The 22,291-nt window shown below is 39.8% G+C and overlaps 1 protein-coding gene across 1 annotated transcript; it reads left to right on the top strand.

The window, feature by feature from the left end:
• The first annotated feature begins 9,851 nt into the window (after positions 1 to 9,851).
• prkacbb (protein kinase, cAMP-dependent, catalytic, beta b) lies at positions 9,852 to 21,981 on the top strand. The gene is given in 11 exon segments (XM_080907952.1): positions 9,852 to 10,242; positions 14,258 to 14,319; positions 14,398 to 14,526; positions 14,809 to 14,907; positions 15,005 to 15,087; positions 15,202 to 15,328; positions 15,418 to 15,513; positions 17,098 to 17,220; positions 17,361 to 17,525; positions 20,564 to 20,669; positions 20,672 to 21,981. Coding segments are annotated over 11 exon segments (1,209 nt in total). The 5' UTR covers positions 9,852 to 10,196; the 3' UTR covers positions 20,845 to 21,981.
• Positions 21,982 to 22,291: the final 310 nt, after the last annotated feature.

Raw genomic sequence — 22,291 nt, 5'->3', positions numbered from 1 at the left:
ATAAAAGTTCACAAAATGCTCAATGTCCAACATCTGCAGCCTGTAGAGGACTTTTATACTTTTATACCAGTTTGAAAGAAGAAAGGAAATTAGAAATGAACTTAAAATATTTTAATTAGTTATTACACTTTTAAAGGGTGACTTATTACATTTGAGAAGTAACCCAATCCTCTATAGCGTAATCTGTTCTGTGGGAAAGTGGGTCAAGACAACTCTGCTATGATGGAGCCTGCACGAGCCCCATGGTTACACTCTTTCATGTAAACCCATACATGAGTCATGATAAATCGTTTGTCATGACAATCTTGTACAGCCAAATCCTGAACCATAAATGATTATGACCAGTGTCATGTCTTATCAGTATTGGCATTACACAGGCTTTACAGCGCGACAGCTCAGGTTTAATATTATCATAGGTCATTTACTGTGTTGTTTGCATTGCTTTGAAGGATTTACGTCCGGCCTACTCACTGTCCAGTTTTCAGTCAAAGGGGCTTATGTCTGCCCCAGAAGAGGAAAGATTGGGGATGGAAACAGTTGAGTCGAGGGTAACACTTTTGCTCAGTCGGGGCGGAGTGGGGGGAGCCAGACATTTAAAAGAGCTTACTGCTGTAGCTTTCACTCTGGCTTTGATTGTCTTTGCTTTGATCTGGTTTTGGGGCGGCCATGTTGTGCAGTGTTATCCTCCCATAATCTCTTCCATCGCTGAAACACTGCAGTGGAAAAAAACACTGACAGGGTTTCTGTGTCTCTGCACTGGGCAATATTTTCACCCCGCACAGTAAGCATGAAACACCTTATCTATTAATAAAAGCTCAGGGAAGAAACAGTTCTGAGGAAACCCTGGATACATCTTGGAAAAAAATATATAGTTTATTCATCTGAAGAAGAAAATATTGCAGTTATTTGAAATGAAACAAGCAGGATTCTGGCAAGGTGACCCAGAACACTTTCTTACTTTGCACTTGGACTTCCACGTGCACGCCCTGTTTTGTTAATGAATAAACCTTCCACTTAATCAAATGCAACATTGCTTTCCCTTCAGCAACTAAAACAGTGCACAACAGAGGAGCTCTTATGTGCTGCTTTCTAAGGGGGAAATTTTAGAGCGCTAGCGCTAAAGCAGAACTTCAAAGGGATATTGTGCATCTATCCCAAATTAGCTGCCTTTGCAACTGTCTGAGCACTTTGAGACCATCCTCTGTTGGTAAGAATACATTATCTTGCGGTTGGGAAATTACAGGCATTTGTGTAGTAGTGCACCATGAAGGCTGCTAAAGGACAAAAAACTTGAATATTTCCCACATAAAGACACAAAGGAGACTTAGCACAGTGAACAGAGAACCAATAGAGAAAAGCCCTTATGGTTTTCAGATCAACATTCCCAGACAGACGTGTTGTAAATATATGATACCTCTTCATGCCCAGTGCTCACCCTGCTTGGAGCTAACACAGGACTAGGGTGCCAAGCAGCAAATTCAAGCATCAATACTTGATGGCTGTAAAACTAAAACGGGAAGTGAATATACAAAATGTGTGCTGCATTCTTGCAGCTCATGTCTGACATTTTATCACTGTAATAAAAATGTTAAATAAAGGCTGATAAAAAAAAAGGACCACATGTTAGCTCACAAGCGGTCTTTGCAACAGGTTATTTAAGCCTCTTGTTTGGGGTCTAAAGTACATATTCAGCAAAAATATATTCAGTGGGAGAGCTGTCACGTTTGTTGACACACTCTTGGAAGACCTTCGGCAGTTTGCACTTGATTTGTATCACCTGCATGTCATTAAACCATGAGCATTTGCTAGCAATGTGAGCTACAGTAGAGACAGGACCTACATCATACTGAAATATCTGATCGGACCGCAGCTGAGCACAATACGACACAGTCTTTGGCGCTGTTTTTTTTTTTTTTTAAAATCTTAATTACATAAACAAATGCATGATTAAAAGTTGTACCGAAGCTCTGCGCCAGCTGTTTGAGGCAAGCTGACACAGCTGTATACATGTGTCTTTGCACACTAAATCAAATGTCCCATTGTGCTCATCTGGAGTAAATTAGGGGGTTAGAGGGAGGGGCACCTCGAGGCTTTGATATACAGAGGAGGAAATGGGTAATGTCCTGGAACCACATGCAACATCCTAATAGGAGCTGGTGACTGATAAGAGGGAGATAACCAGAACATCCGTGTCTGTCTGCTACCTGTGACCTTTTTCTTTCTCCCTTTAACCAGCTCACAATGTTAGAATAATGCAGATTTGAACATATTTAAGCATACACGTTGATCAGTTTGCCCTCGTTTCATGTGAGGCTTAATAGTAGCAATATTCATACAATCACTCCCAAGCTCACCACTCACGCCCCCTGCCTAAAGAAGAATAGGCGATTTTTAAGCAAAATGGGTCCAATAACTTCACTCCCTAGGTTTTAGCGGCCACAAAATGATTGCAGTGAATGTGGTATTCCAATGTTGTTGGTTTGAATCCCAGCAAGTGGAAGGAAATTAAGGGATTCAGTGACAACCAGGAGCTGGAGAGCTGCAAATATCACACACCCTACTCCCTATAAATTCAGCTGATGTGCTGTGGATGAAGGCACTCAAGCCTCAACCACTGGAGTAGAGCTGGTCGGTTGCCAACAGAGGAAATCTGTGGTTGTACTAGGCAGCTCCTGTGTGAATGTGTAGCAGGGCGTGTCTGAAATACAGCCACTCTACCCAATATTTCAATTGCTTGGACAAATAAGCACCTAGAATAGAATTATCATTGTTTTACAATGTCATCAAATGAGTCGAGAGTCGCGGTTACAGTATAATTACAATAATCATTGTGGCTATTGTTGTGATTAAGATAAAAGAAGGCTGAAAGAATGCAGCATACTCTCCAGTCACAGGTCTGAGGCGATCAAATCTGAAAACATGGAAGATATGGCTTTTCATTCATTCATTTAAGGGCATAAATCATTCCCTTTGAAGCGCAGCCGAGACTGTTTGCAAGAAACATAAGAAAGCCAATATGGAGAGCAGCTGGTCAATCGAGATGAATATGACCTGCTGTTTGCTGAGAAGAAAAGAGAAAGAAAGGGAAAAAACGAGGAGGTAAAAGAGTGAAAACAGATGAATGTTCCATTCAATAACCAAAATATCTCTTTACGTGCTTGCACGCAATTTCTGTGAAAAACACGATGAGGCACCACATTTTCAGAGAGAAAAACTCTTGGATAGCTATCAATCCACAAAAAACACTTCTTTTTTTAACCTTCAGACACGCCACAGCTCTGTAAGGACACACTGTCACATGTTTGTTGCAGAAAGTGCAACTTACTTTGGTCATAAGAGAAAGCCTTGTTTGTAAGTCTTAAATTCACACAGCAGACAAGCACCAAACTTTACATCAGCCAAATGCAATATAAGCAGACTCACTGAACCGAGTTTGCAAAGCTGACCGCAATGAACTAAAATCAAAAAATTAAATCAACTCCCTCTGACTGCGGTCAAGGCAAAACATGAGTGCACAGAGAATTGGTTCGGGTGTTTATCACAGGTTATGCGGCAGAGGTCTGCTGCCCTCTTGTGTAGTGAAAGATAACTACAGCTCAAAGTTTGGCCTGATGCAATACCGAGAGAGAGAGAGAGGGAGCACAGTAAAAGCTGTATTTAATGTCACACAGTAAAAGCTACTGTTGGCTGCTCCCCTCATTCACAAGGGGTCACCCCAGCAGGTAGCTCCCATTATTTTGCTGTTCCTGCAACAAACCCCAAGGGATTTGTGTCCCCTCCCAGGATCAAAGCAAGGATCTTTCACTCAATGGGCAAACGTGCAATACACCGCCCTAGGAGCCACTCACACAGTATTATCAGTATTCTTATGTCAGTCATTCTGTTGTCTTTAGTGACTTTGAACACATTTGCGAGATAAAGCACATAAATCTGGTTTTCATCTTGCAAAAATAATGCACACGTTCACATTTCCAGGTGTCCAAGATATATTTAAAATCAAACAATTCAGGCAGCAAGGTCTTGGATTTGAATCCACCAGCCAGCTGGCTGTGTGTGTGTTTTTGTGTGGAATTTTACACTCTCCCTGTGTTTGCCTGGGTTTCACCCAGGTACTTATGCTTCCTCCCACAGTCCAAGCTCAGTAAACCCATTAGAAGAACTGGTGATTCTAAATTGGTGATAGATGTGAATGTTGGTGTGAATGGTTATAGGTCTACCTTTGCAGTAGACTGGCAACATGTCCAAAATTTACCGCACTTTTTTGCCCTACAGCAGCTGGTCTCCAAACTCCTCGTGACCCTGAATCGGATAAGCGTAAGAAAATAGATGGATGAAATTTGCATTTGAAATGCCAAAGACGGCACAAATATTTCAGTGTAAATGTAAACAGGATAAATTCCACACAGGGATAAGAGTTCAAACTAATCTTTTAGTTGTCAGTAATAAAATAAGTAGTGTTGTTAATAGCAAAAATCACCTGTCTTAATCACTTAGCTAGCAATAATTGATTTCATTAAAATGCCAGAATAAAATTGGTTTGTAGGTTTTTCAGCATTTTAACATATGCTATAAGTTGCATAACAGCCCCCTGAAATGCAATCCAAAGGTGAATACATGTAAACCTAACTGTGGATCAGTGCAGCGACAACAAATGGTGGGGATATCTGGTTACAGTATGCAGGAAGGCTGCAGTCGAACAGGAAAAGCCAATCATCAGACACCTTATCAAAATATGACAGCTGGCTGAGTCTGTCAGTGAAGGGGGGAACCTCCCACCCCACATGCTGGCGATAATAAGACCCTTGATATCTGCACTAAGCCAAGCAGTGAGTTCTGCTATCTCAACCATCTCTGCTATTGGTCTTAAAAACAACAGGGCGGGCAGGGTTTTGGGATGTGATCATTAGAACAGTAAGCAACACTGCAGAAGTGGAAAAAAGTAATATTGCACATACAGTATCACAGCGTATAAAAGGTGACTTGTAAAGCTTTAAATTGTTAGGTGAGGCTGTGTGCAAGCAGGAATAGGACCCAAGGTGCAGACTCCGGAGACAGACGTGAACTCAAAAAGGCTTTAATTTAAGACTCAAAATATAACATGACTGAAAAAACTCAAAACAAACTTAAACTAGAAAAATGACAAAACACACAGCAAAGTAAACGGTAGATCGCGACACAGACACTAAGAAACACAGGGCTAAAATACACAGAGGGAGCAATCTGGACTTTCAAAGTAAAACAGGAAACATAACAGACTCACGGGCAGGCACTATAACAAAGGGAACAGAGACACTGACTGGATGTGGGGATACAGCAGAAAGGGGAGACAGCAACATGGAACACAGAGAGAAAACCAGAACACTAAAACTAACCAAACCCCACCCAGAGAACCTAAACTAAGAATAATCCTAAAACCCATAAAGCAAAGCTAGAATATAATGAAATAACAAAATCAAAGAACCAAAAACACAAAAACACTGGGTCAACGACCCAGGGACCCTAACATAAATACGTCACATCTCTGCTGCCAGAGACGCGCAGGTGGAATGCAGAAGTCTCTAAAAGCTGCTGTTTTTCTTTTGCAAAGGAAAATTTCTTACTCTTTGGGCTTTTGATGAATTTTGGGCCTAACACTGGTGAACTGGTAATTCTCTGTGATCTCTGTGTGTCATCGTCTTGACTTTACGCACAGTTATATGGCTCAGTTTACTGCTGTGCCCTTTTGGCTCCTCCTGTTTGCCTTCTGTTCTCGACAGAAGTCCTCCATTTATGAATTTTGATCAGGATTAGTAAATGTGATGGAGGACTGATTTGCTTTGCATATGATTTGAATAATAGTGTGCAGACAAGCAATCCTTGAACTTTCCTCGGAGCTTACTTTGCTTTTCTTTGACATTTTTTGCAGAAGGTTTTAATCAACCACCTCCGAGGTTATTCTTCAGGGTTGCATAAAGTAATTTATATTTAAGTTCAAAAATTCTTTAAAGCTACTGCATGTGCTGTAAAGAGCAGTCATTTTGGATCTGTAGTCTGGTGTCTGTTACAGTAAACAGCTCTTTTGGCGCCATTGGGTAACGGAAAGTCTGCTAAATTCAAGACTGAAGGACACCTAAATGTCACTAACCCCTTTTGTAAGCTTTTGGTGGCCACACCCAAAGCTCTATCCTGATTGGAGGCTTCCAGGTGATTTCTGTCCAACAATCATATTGATGGCTACCTGGGGGCCTTCAGGGGATTTCGTGTGAGAAGATGCTCTCGCCAAGTGAGATGCTGTTAGGAGAGTGAAGAAAATGCATAGAAGAGAAGACCCTTCAGGCAGTTGTTGGAAAAGCCATCCATCCCCTGAGGAATGCTGGTCTCTGCCAGAGAAAACAACATAGAGCAATCTTTGTGTGTGAAACAAAGGGCTGGGCTTTCCCATAACAATGCCAAATCATCTGTATCCCCTCTTCCCTAGAGATCCACCTCTAGTGTGACAATAAACACAAACTTGCCCCCAAGAAAGTGAGAAAAGGCTAACATTTCCACTGAATCCAGTGATACAAAACAAACAAACATGGACAGGTGGGTTGGGTCAAAAGACCTCTTGCCCTTCGCAGAGTTGCCTGATACCTTGATGAGGATGGATTTTCTCTTCCTTCTGCTTCCTGAGGTAAAGGGGTGCAAATGAGTCAGTCTTCCAAGTAAGGGATATTTGCACTCCTCAGGAACAATCTCCTTAGTGCTCATGCATCTTGTAAAGACGTAGTTTGCCTATGACAGACTAAAATGAAGGACAGCAAGGCGATATGCTTGTCCTTGAAGGACAATGTAAACATATTCTTTGTGTTTTGGAAGAATGGAAGTATAAAATATTTTTTTAATCTACGGAGGCAAACCACTAGCCTGAAATAAACACCTAAAAACATTTTGATCTTTTCTTCTTCCTGTGTCAGAATATATGTCGAATAAAATGCTTTTTCAGCTTCTGCCCTCAAAATAACTGACCAGCCAATGTTTGATAGCAATCATCAGACACCCATGATGTCATATGACAGCAAGGCTGGATACCAAATGCTCTGCTTCGCTGGTCATCACTCCAAAGGCATGGATTACTTCCTCACTTCCTCTAATAATCTTCCTGCATGCTGTAGTTGTGACATTCTTGGCAGCGCTGCCATAATTATTTAAAGAAAGCTATCGCTTACCAAAGATTAAAGCACGAGATAACAGGCTTGTTCCTAAGATGCAAGACACTGATCCAGGTCGCGTGTATGAAAACCAGGAAATCTGAACTGTGAACAAGCCACAGGAAATGATCCAAACTCCAAGCAGATGCACACAGATACGCATCTAAATAGGAACATCACCATACAGTTAGTCTGTCAGACTGAATACCCAGTGTGGATTTGAAGCTGATGTAGGCCTGAGGTAAACTGCAAAGCTTGGATCAGATTCTCCAACCATTCTGCTAGTTCACAGCACAGATAAATAAGCAAAGCCAGACGTTATTATCTAGCCTTTTTCTCTTCTTCTTCTTCCAGCTGCTCTATTTGGGTTCACCACAGATGTACTCATTTCTGATTTTGTCCATTCTAGTCAATGAAGATCTCCAGCTCAGCCTCTTGTCTTTTTGTCAGTACCACTGTCTACAAACCATTCATCATCGCTGGTCTCTCTACTATCTTCCCTTTCACTTCTGCTGCTATCTTTCTGTCACAAATCACCCCAGACACTCATCTCCACCCACTCCACCCAGCATTCACACTCTTTTTCTCCTCTCTTGTGAACTATCTGTTGCTATGTATGGTTGACCACCTGATGTATTCCAACCCCCACCTTGAACCTATTTTTCACCCCAACCACAGCAACATCACACACATAATGACTTTTATCTAAAATTCACCCACTCACAGTCCAGTGGGTACATCAAGGACAACTCGGGATTCTGTATCTTGTTCACAGTTACTAATCCGCAGACCTTCTGATTGGTAGATGACCTGCCTACCACCTGAGCCACAGCTGCCCTAAACCGACCACACCACACATCTCACCTCTGTTACGCTGTCCTCACCTCCTACATCACCCTCACATACTTCTCTGCCGCTCCAGACTTCTTCCTGTAGTACCACAATTCCACCCTTGGCATTTTTCCTATATTAGAAAGTCCATATGAGACTCACGTTACCACAGGAAGATTCAGTAGTTACCAGAAGTTACCAATACTAAAAATTAAAACGGAATAAAACAAAAAAGAAATGCAGGAATTTTTTTCATTTGTCACCCTAAAGCCAAGCTGCACTGTGCCTCGCAAAAGCACAATGCACTTGCCTCCCTTCAGATCTGCAGGCAAAGAACAAAACCCTGACACAGATGTTAAAGAGGGAAAAGAAGCAAGAAGATCAAGGAGGTCTTATACCATCTACCACATGGTATTACCTGCGAGGCACATGTAGCTGAATGGAGCAAAGCGAGCCACATCTTGTCAGAAAAGAATGAGGCAGCTGCAGTGGTTGTAACTACAGGTATGCTTATTAAATTTGTACTTACAAAATAACTTATTATTGATTATTTACTGTTTGCAGTTCAGAAAAAGCTGTGATGATAGATTGGCAGACAAATAATTTCAATATTTTTATTAGAAACATTAATACTATGTTTTTAGTCTTGCATTTTTGTTTTGTGTTATGTTTTACTCTATTTCTTGCGGTATTTATGGTATTATTATTTTATTTATAAAATAAATACCCTGTCCTAATATGGGAATTTTGAGGAAGGTTTAAACTAGATTTTATAATACAAAAATTTATGAAGACAGCTTGGGGTGTCTAAATTAAGGTTTTTAAATCGCTTTAAAACTCCTTTATGTACCAAATCTTAGTTTGATAGAAAAACATACTTTACTCTAAGAAAGTTTTTAAACCTGAAATCTAGTCTGAAATGTTTTACAGATAGATAGAAATATAAAATTTAAAGTAGATTACAAACAGTCCTCTATGTACTTGACTAGTAAATAAATACAACCAAATCTGTAAAAATGTAAACGAAACGTTCTGCATATTTTATTTTATTTTATCTGTTTTCAGAGTATTTTATATCATTTATTTATTTATTTTTAATTTTTGTTATTTTATGTATGACAAATGCCAGAGACAAGATTTATAAAAATCACAAACAGAACTTTTTAAAAGCAGTTGACTTTCAGTCTATAGACAAAGGCCGTAGACTGAACAAATACCAAAATTCAGGATATTTCATATATATATATATTTTTGTTTTGTTTTCCAAGTTCACAAAATCGTTTCACTGACTTTTTTTGTTTAACTTACTTTAATTACTTTTTTGAAATTTACTTTGCACTTTTTTTTTACATTTGTAGTTTTTATTATTTTTTCAGTTAAATAAAAACAAATCTAGTTTTAGTTTTTTGTCTACTTTCAGTTAACTATAAAAACCTTGGTTATTTTTGATAGAAAAACAACATGGTTTTAACATAATTTTCCCTTTCCTTTTCAGTTAAATCTAATAATGATAATATATGAGTTATTACTACTATATTTGTGATACTATATCTGTCTATCGCGTACTTGTCATGTATAAATCACACAGGCATACAAATAAACATTTGAAGCTGTGCAATGAACTTGTCAAAGCAGATGTGCAGCTGACATGGTGTAAGGGAACACTAATAGCGTTTGGCTCTGAACACACAAATGAAATAAAGACTCATTCCTCTAAAGTCAGACAAAAGAGCACTCTAACGGTATCCCACATCTGCGAAATACAATCGCCGCGATGCTCCAAAAACGCGGAAGCATGCCTGGTTTGGCATCTGCTCAGAGCCATCTGTGGCCAATCCAAGCCCCTGAGCGCTCCGTGAACGCAGCTGAGTGCTGGTGACGGTTCTCGGGAGCAGCTTAGTCAGAAACAGGAGTGACCGCTAGCTTCATGACAGCCGTGCAGACATCAGTGAACTAGCGGGAGCGGAACATCTTTCGCAGGGAAGAAGGAGCGGGAGAGACAGAGGGAGAGCGAGGGGGCAGCTGGAAGGAAAGGGGGCGGCTACTGGACGTTGCTTTCCTCGCCTTTTAAACCGAGTAAACACTTGCATCGATTTCGGGCTAGCCTCTTTTGAAGACCTCGAAAACATAAGCTGGAAGGTTAGCTAGCCGCCGCCATCTCTTCTCAGTCGGAGCGACCGCCGTGTCTTCCACACCATGGGGAACGCTGCCACCGCCAAGAAGGGCAACGAGCTAGAGAGCGGTGAGTGCGAGCTGTCGTTTGAACTCAGAAGTGTTATTGTGTTGCGTTTAGTCATCTCAACAAGATGCCACGAAGCAGCCAGCTAGCCTGTTATAACTAAAAACTGTTTAAACTACCAGCCAGAGTAAAGCAAGGGAGGGCCGTCCGTCCGTCATCGCCCCCCGCACATTCCCACATTGCACCGACGCTGAAAGCACTCTGCGTTTAGATAGAAAAATGAGCATGAAGTATTGTTTTTGTGGTTCTGCGTATATATATCCATTTTTTTTAAAGTAGGGGGGCTACTGAAGGTAGCTATAGCGCCAAGAAGACCCCCGGATTGTTGTGGTTTTTTGGCATTCAGGGGGGTGGGGAAGGGGAGCTCTGGCAGTGTTAGGAGACTATTAAAGCCTGTTAAGTAGCCAGGAAAACAGTGCGTGTCTATTAATGGCTCTCTATGGTAATTTCAAATGTTAAAAAGGCGATTTGCATGCAAACTGGAGCACAAGAGAGCCTGGAAGAGCAGCTAGCCTGCTAACTTTAGCTTTAAGTGGTGGTGGTGGTAGTGGTGGGGGGATTAGCCCTCAGAAGGCCCCTGTCACTTCATTGCCTCTTGATGGTTGTAGCTTTCTAGGGCCTTCATACACTGACACACTCATCAGCGACTTGTATTTGTCTCATGTCAAAATCCCTGCTTAATGAGTAAAAATCCTGAGCCTTAGCATCACCTCGCCACCTCTTTTGTTGTGTCATCTCGAGCTTTATAATTCTTTGGCTCTTGCTGCATATTTGACTGCAGGCTTCTTCTCAACAATAACAACAGCAGCTAGTTGTACGAAGACAGAAAGTTTTCACAGATGGTCTTAAATCTGCGGCAATAAACCGCAGGCTCTTGGGTAATTGTTAAATAAATAGACAGTAAATTTTATCTGAAGGCAGCGTAGGATTGTTCCTGCCCCGGGCTCTTCACTGCCACATTTTATTCTGGGCTGCATAAACAGCAGCATGACCAAATATGGTGGAGAAATGACAAATGCCCTCTTTCCATTCATAAAGCCTGGACCTGCTGCCGTCTTCCCAGCATTAGGGCCGCACGCTCCCCAGAAAGCACACTTTAATCGTGTCACTCATTTGTTTAGAGTCCCTTTGCTAATCTTACTGTGGTAAAGGTCCATCAGGGCTCACTTCTCACACTCAGTGTCATTGACTGGAGCAGCTTGTCATCAGACCTTCGTCAGAGGATAAGGGGTATTACAAGCTTTGAAAGGTTTGACGTAGCTCAGACTAGGCCAGTGTTACTTTGTGCTCATATGCTTTTATGTGTGCAGCTGGTCATCATTGAGCATCCCCTTGCTCTTAAATAATAAAAAGAAATCCTCCTGTATTTGGCTACAAACAAAAACACGCCCAGTGCATTTTCTTACTCTTAAAAAAAACAACACAAAGCAGAGAACCATCTGTGTTGAGTTGTACACTGAGTTTGTTTAAGGTAATGCCACTTTATGATGCAGTGATTGCTGAGATTTATTGACCTGTAGAGAGACACCAGACAGGCCCTGTGCACAGTTCCAAGCAGACGTACTCAGGCAGATGGAGATGATCAGATCAGCTATATTATCTATACTGCCAAGCATTTCCGCTGAATGCAACTATGATCCCTAGATCCTGGGCCATAGCTAACTGTTAAACCCATTTAAGCTGACACTGTGCTCCGAGGGGCAGATTTGTCTGGAGTGTAGCCGCCCTGATAAGACGACCTGGTTACCCACAGAGCTGCACGTTACCTGTGTTTACTGTACATTGATGCAACAAGCTGGACCGGTTGGAAGAGCACTGACACGGTCACACTTGGACGGAGAGATTAAACACTTGCCATCATGACACCTGTTTTATATCACAGTGCGCGTGTACTGTAGTGTAACTGGATAAGCCAACATAACTCAACCATGTCTTGCTTGTGTGGAGTTTGGCATTGATCTCAGAAAGGGCTTGTCGACTGTGCTAACTTTACTCTATAGACACGCAGCATTGCAAAGAGTATTGAAGATTTAAACTGAACAAGCCTAAACCTCACAGTTTGTTTTTTCCAACCCCCGCACTGAATTAGACTTGAGACAGTATATTCCTCAAGTTTTTGATATAATTTTTAGATGCTTCATTTATTTCTCTAACAAGCTGGATATTTTCTTCTAATGTATTTGCAGACCTTGGAATTGGAATTTATGTTTAGTTTGTGATGGGTTATTTAAGCAAGGGTAAAAATATGTCTTTAACTTTGACCTCTGCAGTTTGGGGCATTATTTTCTTATTTTTAACAGATTAAAGTTTATAAAAGGTCATACTAGAGCTAAGAAAAGTAATTAAGAGAATAGATGATACAAGTTGGCAACAACAGAATATGCAGTGAAACGAAATTTGGTTTTGCAGCTCTACAGATGTTTTAGTTAAAAGTATAAAAATGCATATAAATGGTAACAAAAAACACAAAACGATAACAATAATCACTCAATAGTACAAAAATATTGCGCAGTGGTTCAGCAGGATAAGTGATGTTGCATCTGCAACAGCATCTGCTGTGAAAATGTGTAATGGATGATATACAGGGCACTGTTAAATGCAAATAAAATCTGTATGCTATGACCTGCCAGTCAATATATCCAATGGAAACTGAAAAACTATTATTTTCCCTCATAAAAATGCTTGTGTTGAACTTGATACCAACAGCACGCTTTAAAAAGTTGGTGAAGGAGGATGTTTACTGCTGTATTGTATCACCTCTTTGTTTTCACAGCCCAATGGAAGAGTTTGGGAACTAAGGAACTGCTGTTGTTTTGAAAGGGTGCTGGAAGTGACTCAGATTGCACGTGTCTGATTCTTAGAAACCAGAACCTCATTTGACAAAATCACTATACTCATGTTAAAGACAAAAACACCCAAATGTCTTGGTGTCCATAGAGTTTATCAACAAAAAGTTATTGCTAAAAACCTTCAATTCCGACATTGAGGTAGCCACTTGTTACTGTACCATAGCTGTTCTTTTTTCAGTGGGAGTGAAAAAAGAAAGAAGATGCTTTAAATAAAAAAAAGTTTGTAGTTCAGATTAGATTTGTAATGTTTTTATCTTTGCTACAGATGATCTTTTCAGGCTGATCTAGCACGCATGGCTGAATTTCTGATATAGCTTTTTTTTAAAACACCATAGTAGGCAGTCAGTCTCTTCTTCGATTCCTCACGTGACTCTCAGCTCTGTTTTCATTCCTGTTGCTTCTATTCACTACACATGCTCCATGTTTGTTGACGTGTTATACTTGTTTTTATGTACATGAACTCTATATTTCTCTCTGTCTTCTCTTTTCTATCACGTCATCCGTGTGGGTGATTGTTCCTGAAAAACCTTGGTGATCAATAGAGACCTTTGGTATGCTAAATTCCTCCAAAGATGACCAGAATGGCAAACAGAATTGGTCTTATTGTGAAAACCTGCTAGACGTGCTTGCTTTTTACTTTGTCCTGCTTTGAAAATAATTCAGTGTTTTTTGTTATCTGCATTCTCTCAATCTGGATATCTGCTGTGTGTCCCATACATTGGTTTGTTTATGCTTACCATTTTATGCTTTGTTTGGTAGCCTTCCCACAAACTCCTTGTAAGTGATGCACAAGATGCTCAGATACACTTTTCCCTCTCATTTCTGAGTGCTGTGGTCCTCTTACCGTTTTTAGTAAGGCTACAAAATAACAGAGAACGTTCTGAGTGTCTTGGAATGCATCACTAGTCTGCTTGTTGTGGATGTTGCTGTCTTGTGTTTGTATTTTGTCCCCCTCTTTAAACTAAAGTATGTGATACTTTTAATATATGTTTTAATTCATATCCAGATGAGAGTTGATTGCCCGTATTGTTCTCCTCATTTGTTCCTTTCCCTTCTATAACAATGCCCTTCGTTCTTTTTGCCAAATATAACTTTTGTACTCATAAGCCAAGCTCTTTTGGCATAAAGAAGTGTGTGCTGACCGCCTGTCTGTGCTCTTTATCTTTTAGTTAAAGAGTTTCTAGCCAAAGCCAAAGAAGATTTCTTACGGAAATGGGAATGCCCACCACAGGTCAGAATCTCGAAAAGTTGAACTCGCTATTTAAAGACTTGGCACACGAAGCAGGCTAACATAATGTTGTTTCAACAGAGCACGACGTGCCTAGATGACTTTGACAGATTAAAGACGCTGGGTACCGGCTCGTTCGGTAGAGTCATGCTGGTGAAGCACAAAGGAACAGAGCAATACTTCGCCATGAAAATACTGGACAAGCAGAAGGTCAGTGGCAACACTGTCAAACAGACAGTAGTGTTGACATAAGCGGGAACCACGCATGACGATGAAAGTGAGGTGGCGCTAAACACATCCAACAAATGGCTGCTAATCTTCTTAAAAAAATGACATTATAACCTGTTCTTGTTGTATTAAAAGGGTTACTGGGGGACACCAGTAAAATAAATTATAACTAAAAGCTGCCTTTGCTTTCAGTGTTCAGCCGTGTCTGTTGCTAATGTTAGTGAGATTTGCCCGGCAAGGTCATCTTATCTCTTTATCTGTCAGGTGGTGAAACTCAAGCAAATAGAACACACATTAAATGAGAAGAGGATATTACAGGCAGTGAGCTTCCCCTTTCTCGTCAAACTTGAGTACGCATTTAAGGTACAGTATGATTTTTGGCATTATATAATTAAAATTCCTTTATTTGAGTCTCAGTAAAATTAAAGTGTGTTTTTTGGCCCCTCCCCTCTTGTTTTAGGACAACTCCAATTTGTACATGGTAATGGAGTATGTTCCAGGTGGTGAGATGTTCTCACACCTAAGACGAATTGGAAGGTTCAGGTTAGTTTTCGTCTGCAGTCTCCTGCGGTTTTGATTCGTCATATAGATTTTCTGATATTACTCGCGCGTGTTTGTTTACGACTCTAAACAGAATTATCTCTTCTTCCGTTCCAGTGAACCACATGCGCGGTTTTATGCCGCCCAGATAGTGCTGACATTTGAATACCTCCATTCACTAGATCTCATATACAGAGATCTGAAACCCGAGAATCTTCTCATTGACCACCACGGCTACATTCAGGTGAGCCAGAACGCAGATCAATACACAATTCTGCTGTGTTTTCTGTGTGTCCACACTTGCTGAATAAACAATGTGCGACTGACTTCCAGGTGACAGATTTTGGATTTGCTAAGCGGGTAAAAGGCAGGACATGGACGTTGTGTGGGACACCGGAGTACCTGGCTCCGGAAATCATACTCAGCAAAGTATGGACATCATTTTGTAACTTTATTTTTTCATTACTTTTCTGCACTGCATCAAAGCATTTTTTCTTACTTTAGTCATTATTTGATTAATATTGAAAATCAGCGATGCCACACAGAAATGTTGAAGCAAAATAACATCAAGAATTGTGTGACTACATAGGAAGAAAAGGTTTACAGCTTATCTTTTAAACAGCTTGTCTGTAGGACTGCAAGCAACCTCATCACTGGTTCCTTTCTAGACATGTAGGTGAGCTTTAAGTGTCCGCTGCAGCTCAATGGAAGTGGACCTACTGCCTGTGTAAATAAGAAGGGCACATTCTAACAACACAAAACTTTTAGTTATAGGTGATACAGTAATAAAAACTCCCGGGCAACTTTAGGTACAGATCTCCATTTGGCTTCAGAACTGACTGAATTCTTCATTTTATATAGATTCTGTTCTCATAAAGGGATGGACATGGTCAGCAACAATACTCTGTGATGTTTAAATGATGCTCAATTGGTACTCGGGCTCAAAGTGTGCCAAAGAAATATCCCCCACATCATTACACCACCACCAGCAGCCGGATATATGCTTTCATGTTGTTTTCACTAAAACCTGACCAAACTTTGGAGCAGAAATCGAGACTCATCAGACCAGGCAACATTTTTCCATCTGCTATTATTGAGTTTTGGTGAACCGGTGTGATTTATAGCCTCAGTTTCTTGTTCTTAGCTGACAGGAGTGGCACCAGGTGTCCTCTTCTGCTGTTATAGCCAATCTGCTTCAAGGTTCAGTGAGTTTTGAATGCAGTTGCTGTTGACCTCTCATTCTCTTCTGGCCTTTGGCATCAACAAGACATTTTTACACAGAGAACTGCTGCTTTCTGCATAGTTTCCCTTTGTCAAACCATTCTCTGTAAACCCTAGAGTTGGTTGTGTGGGATAATCCCAGCAGATCAGTTTCTCAAATCCTCAGACCAGCCTGCCTGGCACCAACAACTATATTAAGGTCTAAGTCACTTAAAACACCCTTCTTTCCCATTCTGATGCTCAGTTTGAACTTCAGTAGGTTGTCCTGACCGTGCATAAATGAATTGAGATGTGCAGTATGATTGGGTGATTAAACATTTGCGTTAATTGCGTTTATGAGTACAGTTTCATTTCTGCTAATGGATGCTTGTAAAGCCTAAACACTGGTCTGTAGATGAGTCATATTTTACAAAAGTTTCTATGACCAAAAAATAAAATCATCATTAAAAGAAAAGAACTGTTGCAGGAATTTATCTAGAGAGGGAACAGAATTGTCTGTGCTTGCTATACAAATGTCTTATTTCTATATACAAAGTTCCAGTTTTCTAACTGCAGGTCAGAGTAAAATTAGTGGTGACGTGCAGATTCTTACAATGCAACTAACCAAAGCTCCTCAGTGTTATTATCCAAGTGCAGCTGCGGGAGCCATTTGGAAGTTTTCTCAAGTGATAAATTATAATGAGAAAGTCTTAAATGTCTTAAAAACAGCCTACTTTTTCTCCACTTATATACTAGAAGTGTTTTTCTTCTTGTGTGTTTCTGTTACATTAACATGTGTTATGTTCATTTTAGGGCTATAACAAAGCTGTGGATTGGTGGGCCCTTGGAGTCCTCATCTATGAAATGGCAGCTGGCTACCCTCCTTTCTTTGCAGATCAGCCTATTCAGATCTATGAGAAGATTGTGTCTGGAAAGGTAAGAAGCTGCTTCTTTTGGAAATGCAAACATGATGGCATGAGGAGCAACGGTCATGCATGATAGCTAAGTTAAATTAAATGTGCACGATTAACGATTAACTACTAGAAATGAAATCCTAACACTTGTGGCCTTTTCAGGTTCGGTTCCCGTCTCACTTCAGCTCCGATTTAAAGGACCTGTTGAGAAACCTGCTGCAGGTGGATCTGACCAAACGCTACGGCAACTTGAAGAATGGAGTCAATGACATCAAAGGACACAAATGGTTCGCCACAACAGACTGGATCGCAATTTATGAGAGAAAGGCAAGATACCAAACACACATTAAAGTGACACCATACAGAATTAGCTCGTAGAGTTAATTACATATCGATTTACACCCATACTTATTTATTTATTTTCTAGAAAGTTTCTAAATACTCTTCAATCAGTTTTACTACACGGTCCTTTCTGATTGTCGTTACTGTTGCATGCACAGTATTTACTTAATATATTTATTTTATTTTTTAACTGGCCAGTAAAGGTGTGGGGTTTTTTCACTTGGAAATCACCCAGCTTTACTGCACATGGTGCCACATGCCAGTTTGCAGGCGTGACAGTGATAATGGACTGTTTGGATAAATCTAATTAGTTATTTAGCTTGGGCTTAAATCTTATAGACTTCCTTTAGTTTAGCTTAATATGGAATCATTATGGGTTTTTTTTTATTAACTTTGTTTTTGCACTCTACCTGTGATTTGCTATAAGATGAAAATAAGCAGCGTTCTCTGTTCAAGTTAGTCCAGTAAAACTCCAGAGTAGTTCCTCATGAGCAGAATTGCTTCCTGGGGTTTTATGAAGTAAAAGTAAGATAAAGAGCTGCAAAAAGGAAGAGAAGCCGTTTTGTATTTACAGTGAAGTTGGAACCTTTTCTTTGTGGACAGTTGCCTTTAGTATATTGCTGTATGACAGTGTTAGAATGTAATATCTTGGGCCAATCACTGTGTAGTCTCACTGTAAGTTGGCGGGCACCCATGCTGAGATTTTATAAAGTCCCAGTGAACAAATATCCTATTTGAATATTCTAGTCCAGCTCATATAAGCATATTTTGTTATATTTGCAGAGGTCCTTTCTTCTCTTTGATCATTTTGTTTTAATATGTATTTTCAGGATGGAATAATTATGGAAAAAAAGTAGACATCTGACTACGACGAAATGATCAGATTAATTGTATAACATTTGTTTCTGGATCCTGGCTAATGTCACATGCTTCTGCGTGTAAGGTTATTCTCTGACATGTAGTAAATCCAGAGCAGAGGGAGTTGAACGGGCAACTCTGAAAAAATGCCACAGTTTTTGTATTTAAGATATACACGTTGTGTTGTACTGAGTGCATCTTTGAAAGTAGTGTTCAGTAAGTGATGTATTGAAGCATTACAGATGCAACTCTGCTGTTTGAGAAAATCATCCAATCACAGTTTGTCTTTAGTCTCAGTTATGTGTATTATGTATTTGAATAAGCTGCAATCATATGACTTCTGTTAAATAATGGGTAAAATTAATGTACAAACACAGTACAAAGAGCAAGTTAAAAGAAAGTTAAATATAGATCATATAAATTATATTAATTTTATCAAGGATAATGCTTTGTCCGAAGAGGTCAAATATACAATGTTTGCCAGATGGCTAATTTTTAACTGTTGTCCACAAGCCAGATGTAAACAAACAAATAAAACATACTGAATGACTAAATTCAGTGCATCATTTAGAAGAAAAATAAATATTTATAAAAATTAAAGTAGAACTTAACGCATAGTTGAGTCAGCGATTTTTAGCTTTTCTAAAAATTTTCTAAAATTCCTGTTAATTAAAACATCTTTGCAGACAAATATTTCAGTGACCTAAGTGACCTAAGCTTGGAGTACCAAGTGCCCGACAGCTGTGAGATCATTTGCCATTTCCCCTGCAACGTTTTGCATACAGGGCAGGTATTACCACTTTGGAAAAATAATTGCGTTGGGGATAATGGCTCTTTTGTCGATCATTTTCCAGAAGCCTACATTACTCACCCTGTTTTTTTTAAACTCTCATATCTTTGGTTAAATTAATGTGGCTACTTTTTTGATTTCAGCGTGTCTTTGTGAGACAGACGGATACGCATACGAAGGCGTTGCATTGGCTTATTTTTACAAACGTCTGAGTTGATGTTGGAAAATTCTTGTTAGCAGCCATTGCATTGTTTTTCCTTAGCCTTCATGCATTAATTATCCTGCAGTTTGTGATGTGTTTTCAATAAGGTACTTGTGCTGCTTTGTGGCACAGACATAATATGACTTGGCTGACGTTGCTTGCCCTACATCCAAAGTATTTCCAAACTATGAATGATGATCCGCTTCTAGGGACAAGCTCCACGTCGTGCTGCGCCAGACATTTAAATTTTGTTTCGATGGCTGTTACCTGGAGTATATCACCCCAGTCAAGTGCTTTCAGGAAATGTGATGCTGAACAGTTATGGGAAGTCAAATTCTCAAATGATTGAGATTAAAATTTGAGTCATTGTGCAGCCCTAGTTAAAATGTAGCTATACAAAATCCTGTTAAATTAGAGGGGACAAAGATGAAAGTACAAGCGATACCAGAGGTACCCATTAACCTGTAACATATTTGATACATACAGTTTTTCATCATCTTTGATTCTGCTCTTTTGGGTTTTTCTTCTCCCATAAAACCTAAATAAATTGGACAACACACTTTTAAACGATAAATTGCAAAAATTGTCAGAAGATTCAATGAACAAATTCTCTGAATGATTTCTTGGTTAGGGCTTTAAAGGGTTAACGCTTTGCTATGCATCAGCTGGTTTGTACAGTGTGTGTCTGATTATGTATGAAGGCACAAGTGTCTATATCTGTGGTGTGGAAGCTCTTCAGATCAGATGCTTTGAAGATGATTTTTAAGATGGGATTAAGATGTCTAATCAAAGGATTCATGCTTTTGTGCTTTGTTGTACTCATAGGACGTGAATAAAGTAGTTTTAGGAATGAAAAGCAGACTTTAGAGGGAAATTTAGATGTGTGTGCTCTCGTATCTGCACATCTGGTGAATTGTTACACAAACTGCAGAGTTGACATTTTTTGTTAAGGTATTAAAAACTGCCTCCATTGTAAAGGGAGAGGCTTCAGACACTAGCTATCTGACAGGCACATCATTTAAGTTGACAGCATTCGGGGTTTGCCAGGACAACAGATGCTGTCTACATTCACTGTAATACAATACAGTCTTGCCTGCTCTACTGACAAGCCAGTGTAGGCATAAATATAATATAATCTCACCCAGTAAAACAAGTCCTTCTGTTCTTCTGCAGGTTGAAGCTCCATTCATACCAAAGTGTAGAGGCCCGGGGGACACCAGCAACTTCGACGACTACGAGGAGGAGGAAATCCGTGTTTCTTTAACGGAAAAATGCGCAAAGGAGTTCGCAGAGTTTTAGGACGTGAGAACATGGATATATCAGGGAAAATAAGGGGATCTTTGCACTCTTCTAAAGACTTGGGATGGAGCAGAGACCATCTTTTTCAGATCTACTACATAGTCCTTCATTCCACAAGGCTGAATGAGGTCGCCATGATCCTTGGGTGCCGATAACCTGTCACCGTCACGTACACCTGCATATTAAAGCAGACACATCACTTTTCTCTTTCTTTCTTTCTTTTTTTTTTTTTTTTTTTTTTGTACTTATCCATTTTTTTTTTTACTTTGAAGCAGTTAGTCTTGGATGTTGTTATCCCCTATAAAAATGTGATATTTTTCAATTTATGAGGAAAAACTGACAGTGGCCAATAATGATACACACGTTTTGGGTTGTAGGGATTCCCGTCCAGTTGTCAGCAATGTAAATTAAGAGTGTGCATCACATTTAGATTTTGTCTTAGGTGCAAATCTGTCCAGACATTTGACAACTTTGACTGATTAAAGGATGACCAAATGGGAAAACGCTAAGTGACACAAGAAGAGAGGTCCTTTCCATTCTTTGCTTTAAGCCTTAGAGAGCCAAATCCTTAGATGAGCCCCCCTCACCCCCATGTTCACTGTCTCCTTTGTATCGTGACCCAGGCACAGCAAGCCATGCAGAAAATGACAAACCTTGTTACATTAGTAAAAATGTAAAATCCACTTGTTTGTTTGATCTGCTTGGGTCCGCTAGTTACATGTAAAGTTTGATATGTTCCAATATTTTGTCGCTGTGTCAAACATTATAGTCATATTGTTCCCATCGGGCCTGCTTATAAAGACCCTCATTTCAAGTCTGTGGAACAACGTGACCTTGGTAAAAGGGAGTAAAGAGAAATCCTTTTAGGATTTTAACTTTTATGTAAAGCTGAGAGGGTCAGTGTGAATAGTGTTGCATCTCCGCGCCTCAACATTTAGTGAACCTTAAAAAAAAGAAGTATAATGTACTCAATGAAAGATGTTTTAAAATCTTTGAACAGGAATGCATAAAAAGGATATTTACCATATTCTCCCTGTTATCGCCCCAAAGAGATTCTTTATTTCATTCTTGTCAAAGAATGTAGATTTGCAACTTATAGGTATGCATATTTGAAAGCTTGATTTCAGTTTTCCTCACAATACACTGGCTAAAATGAAGACTGCTCCTTTGTATCACATGTAACCCTGTTATTGTTAAGCTCATTACATCATACGTATATGCATTGTTTCATATATGTTTTTATTTATACACATTAGAGATGCTAATAAATTTTATTTTTAAAAGTGTTGGAATTTTCTTGCACCCTTTCTTCCATTGTGGATTGCGGATCCTACTGTGTGATCTGGGTAGTAACAAAAGTCCAGAGGCCTCAAGAGAAGATATTTTATTTTAGACGTTTTGAGCAAGTTTGTATCACAATCGTCACAATGAGCACGGATTCCTGATTTGGCATCTTGGTATGAACAACTTGGACCACAGCAGTGTATATAAAAGATGACCATAGCCACCAGTGACGTGAAACCAGAGTATTAAACACAATGAAAACGGTTTACTGTGGATACTAACTGTGCTTCTCATGGTTTCCGTTCTGCCTGGTTTTCT

This window comes from Rhamphochromis sp. 'chilingali' (genome assembly GCF_963969265.1).
Source record: "Rhamphochromis sp. 'chilingali' genome assembly, chromosome: 16".
Lineage (NCBI taxonomy): Eukaryota > Metazoa > Chordata > Actinopteri > Cichliformes > Cichlidae > Rhamphochromis > Rhamphochromis sp. 'chilingali'.
The sequence above is the reverse complement of the archived record's forward strand: the minus strand, read 5'-3'. Positions and strand labels throughout refer to the sequence as shown.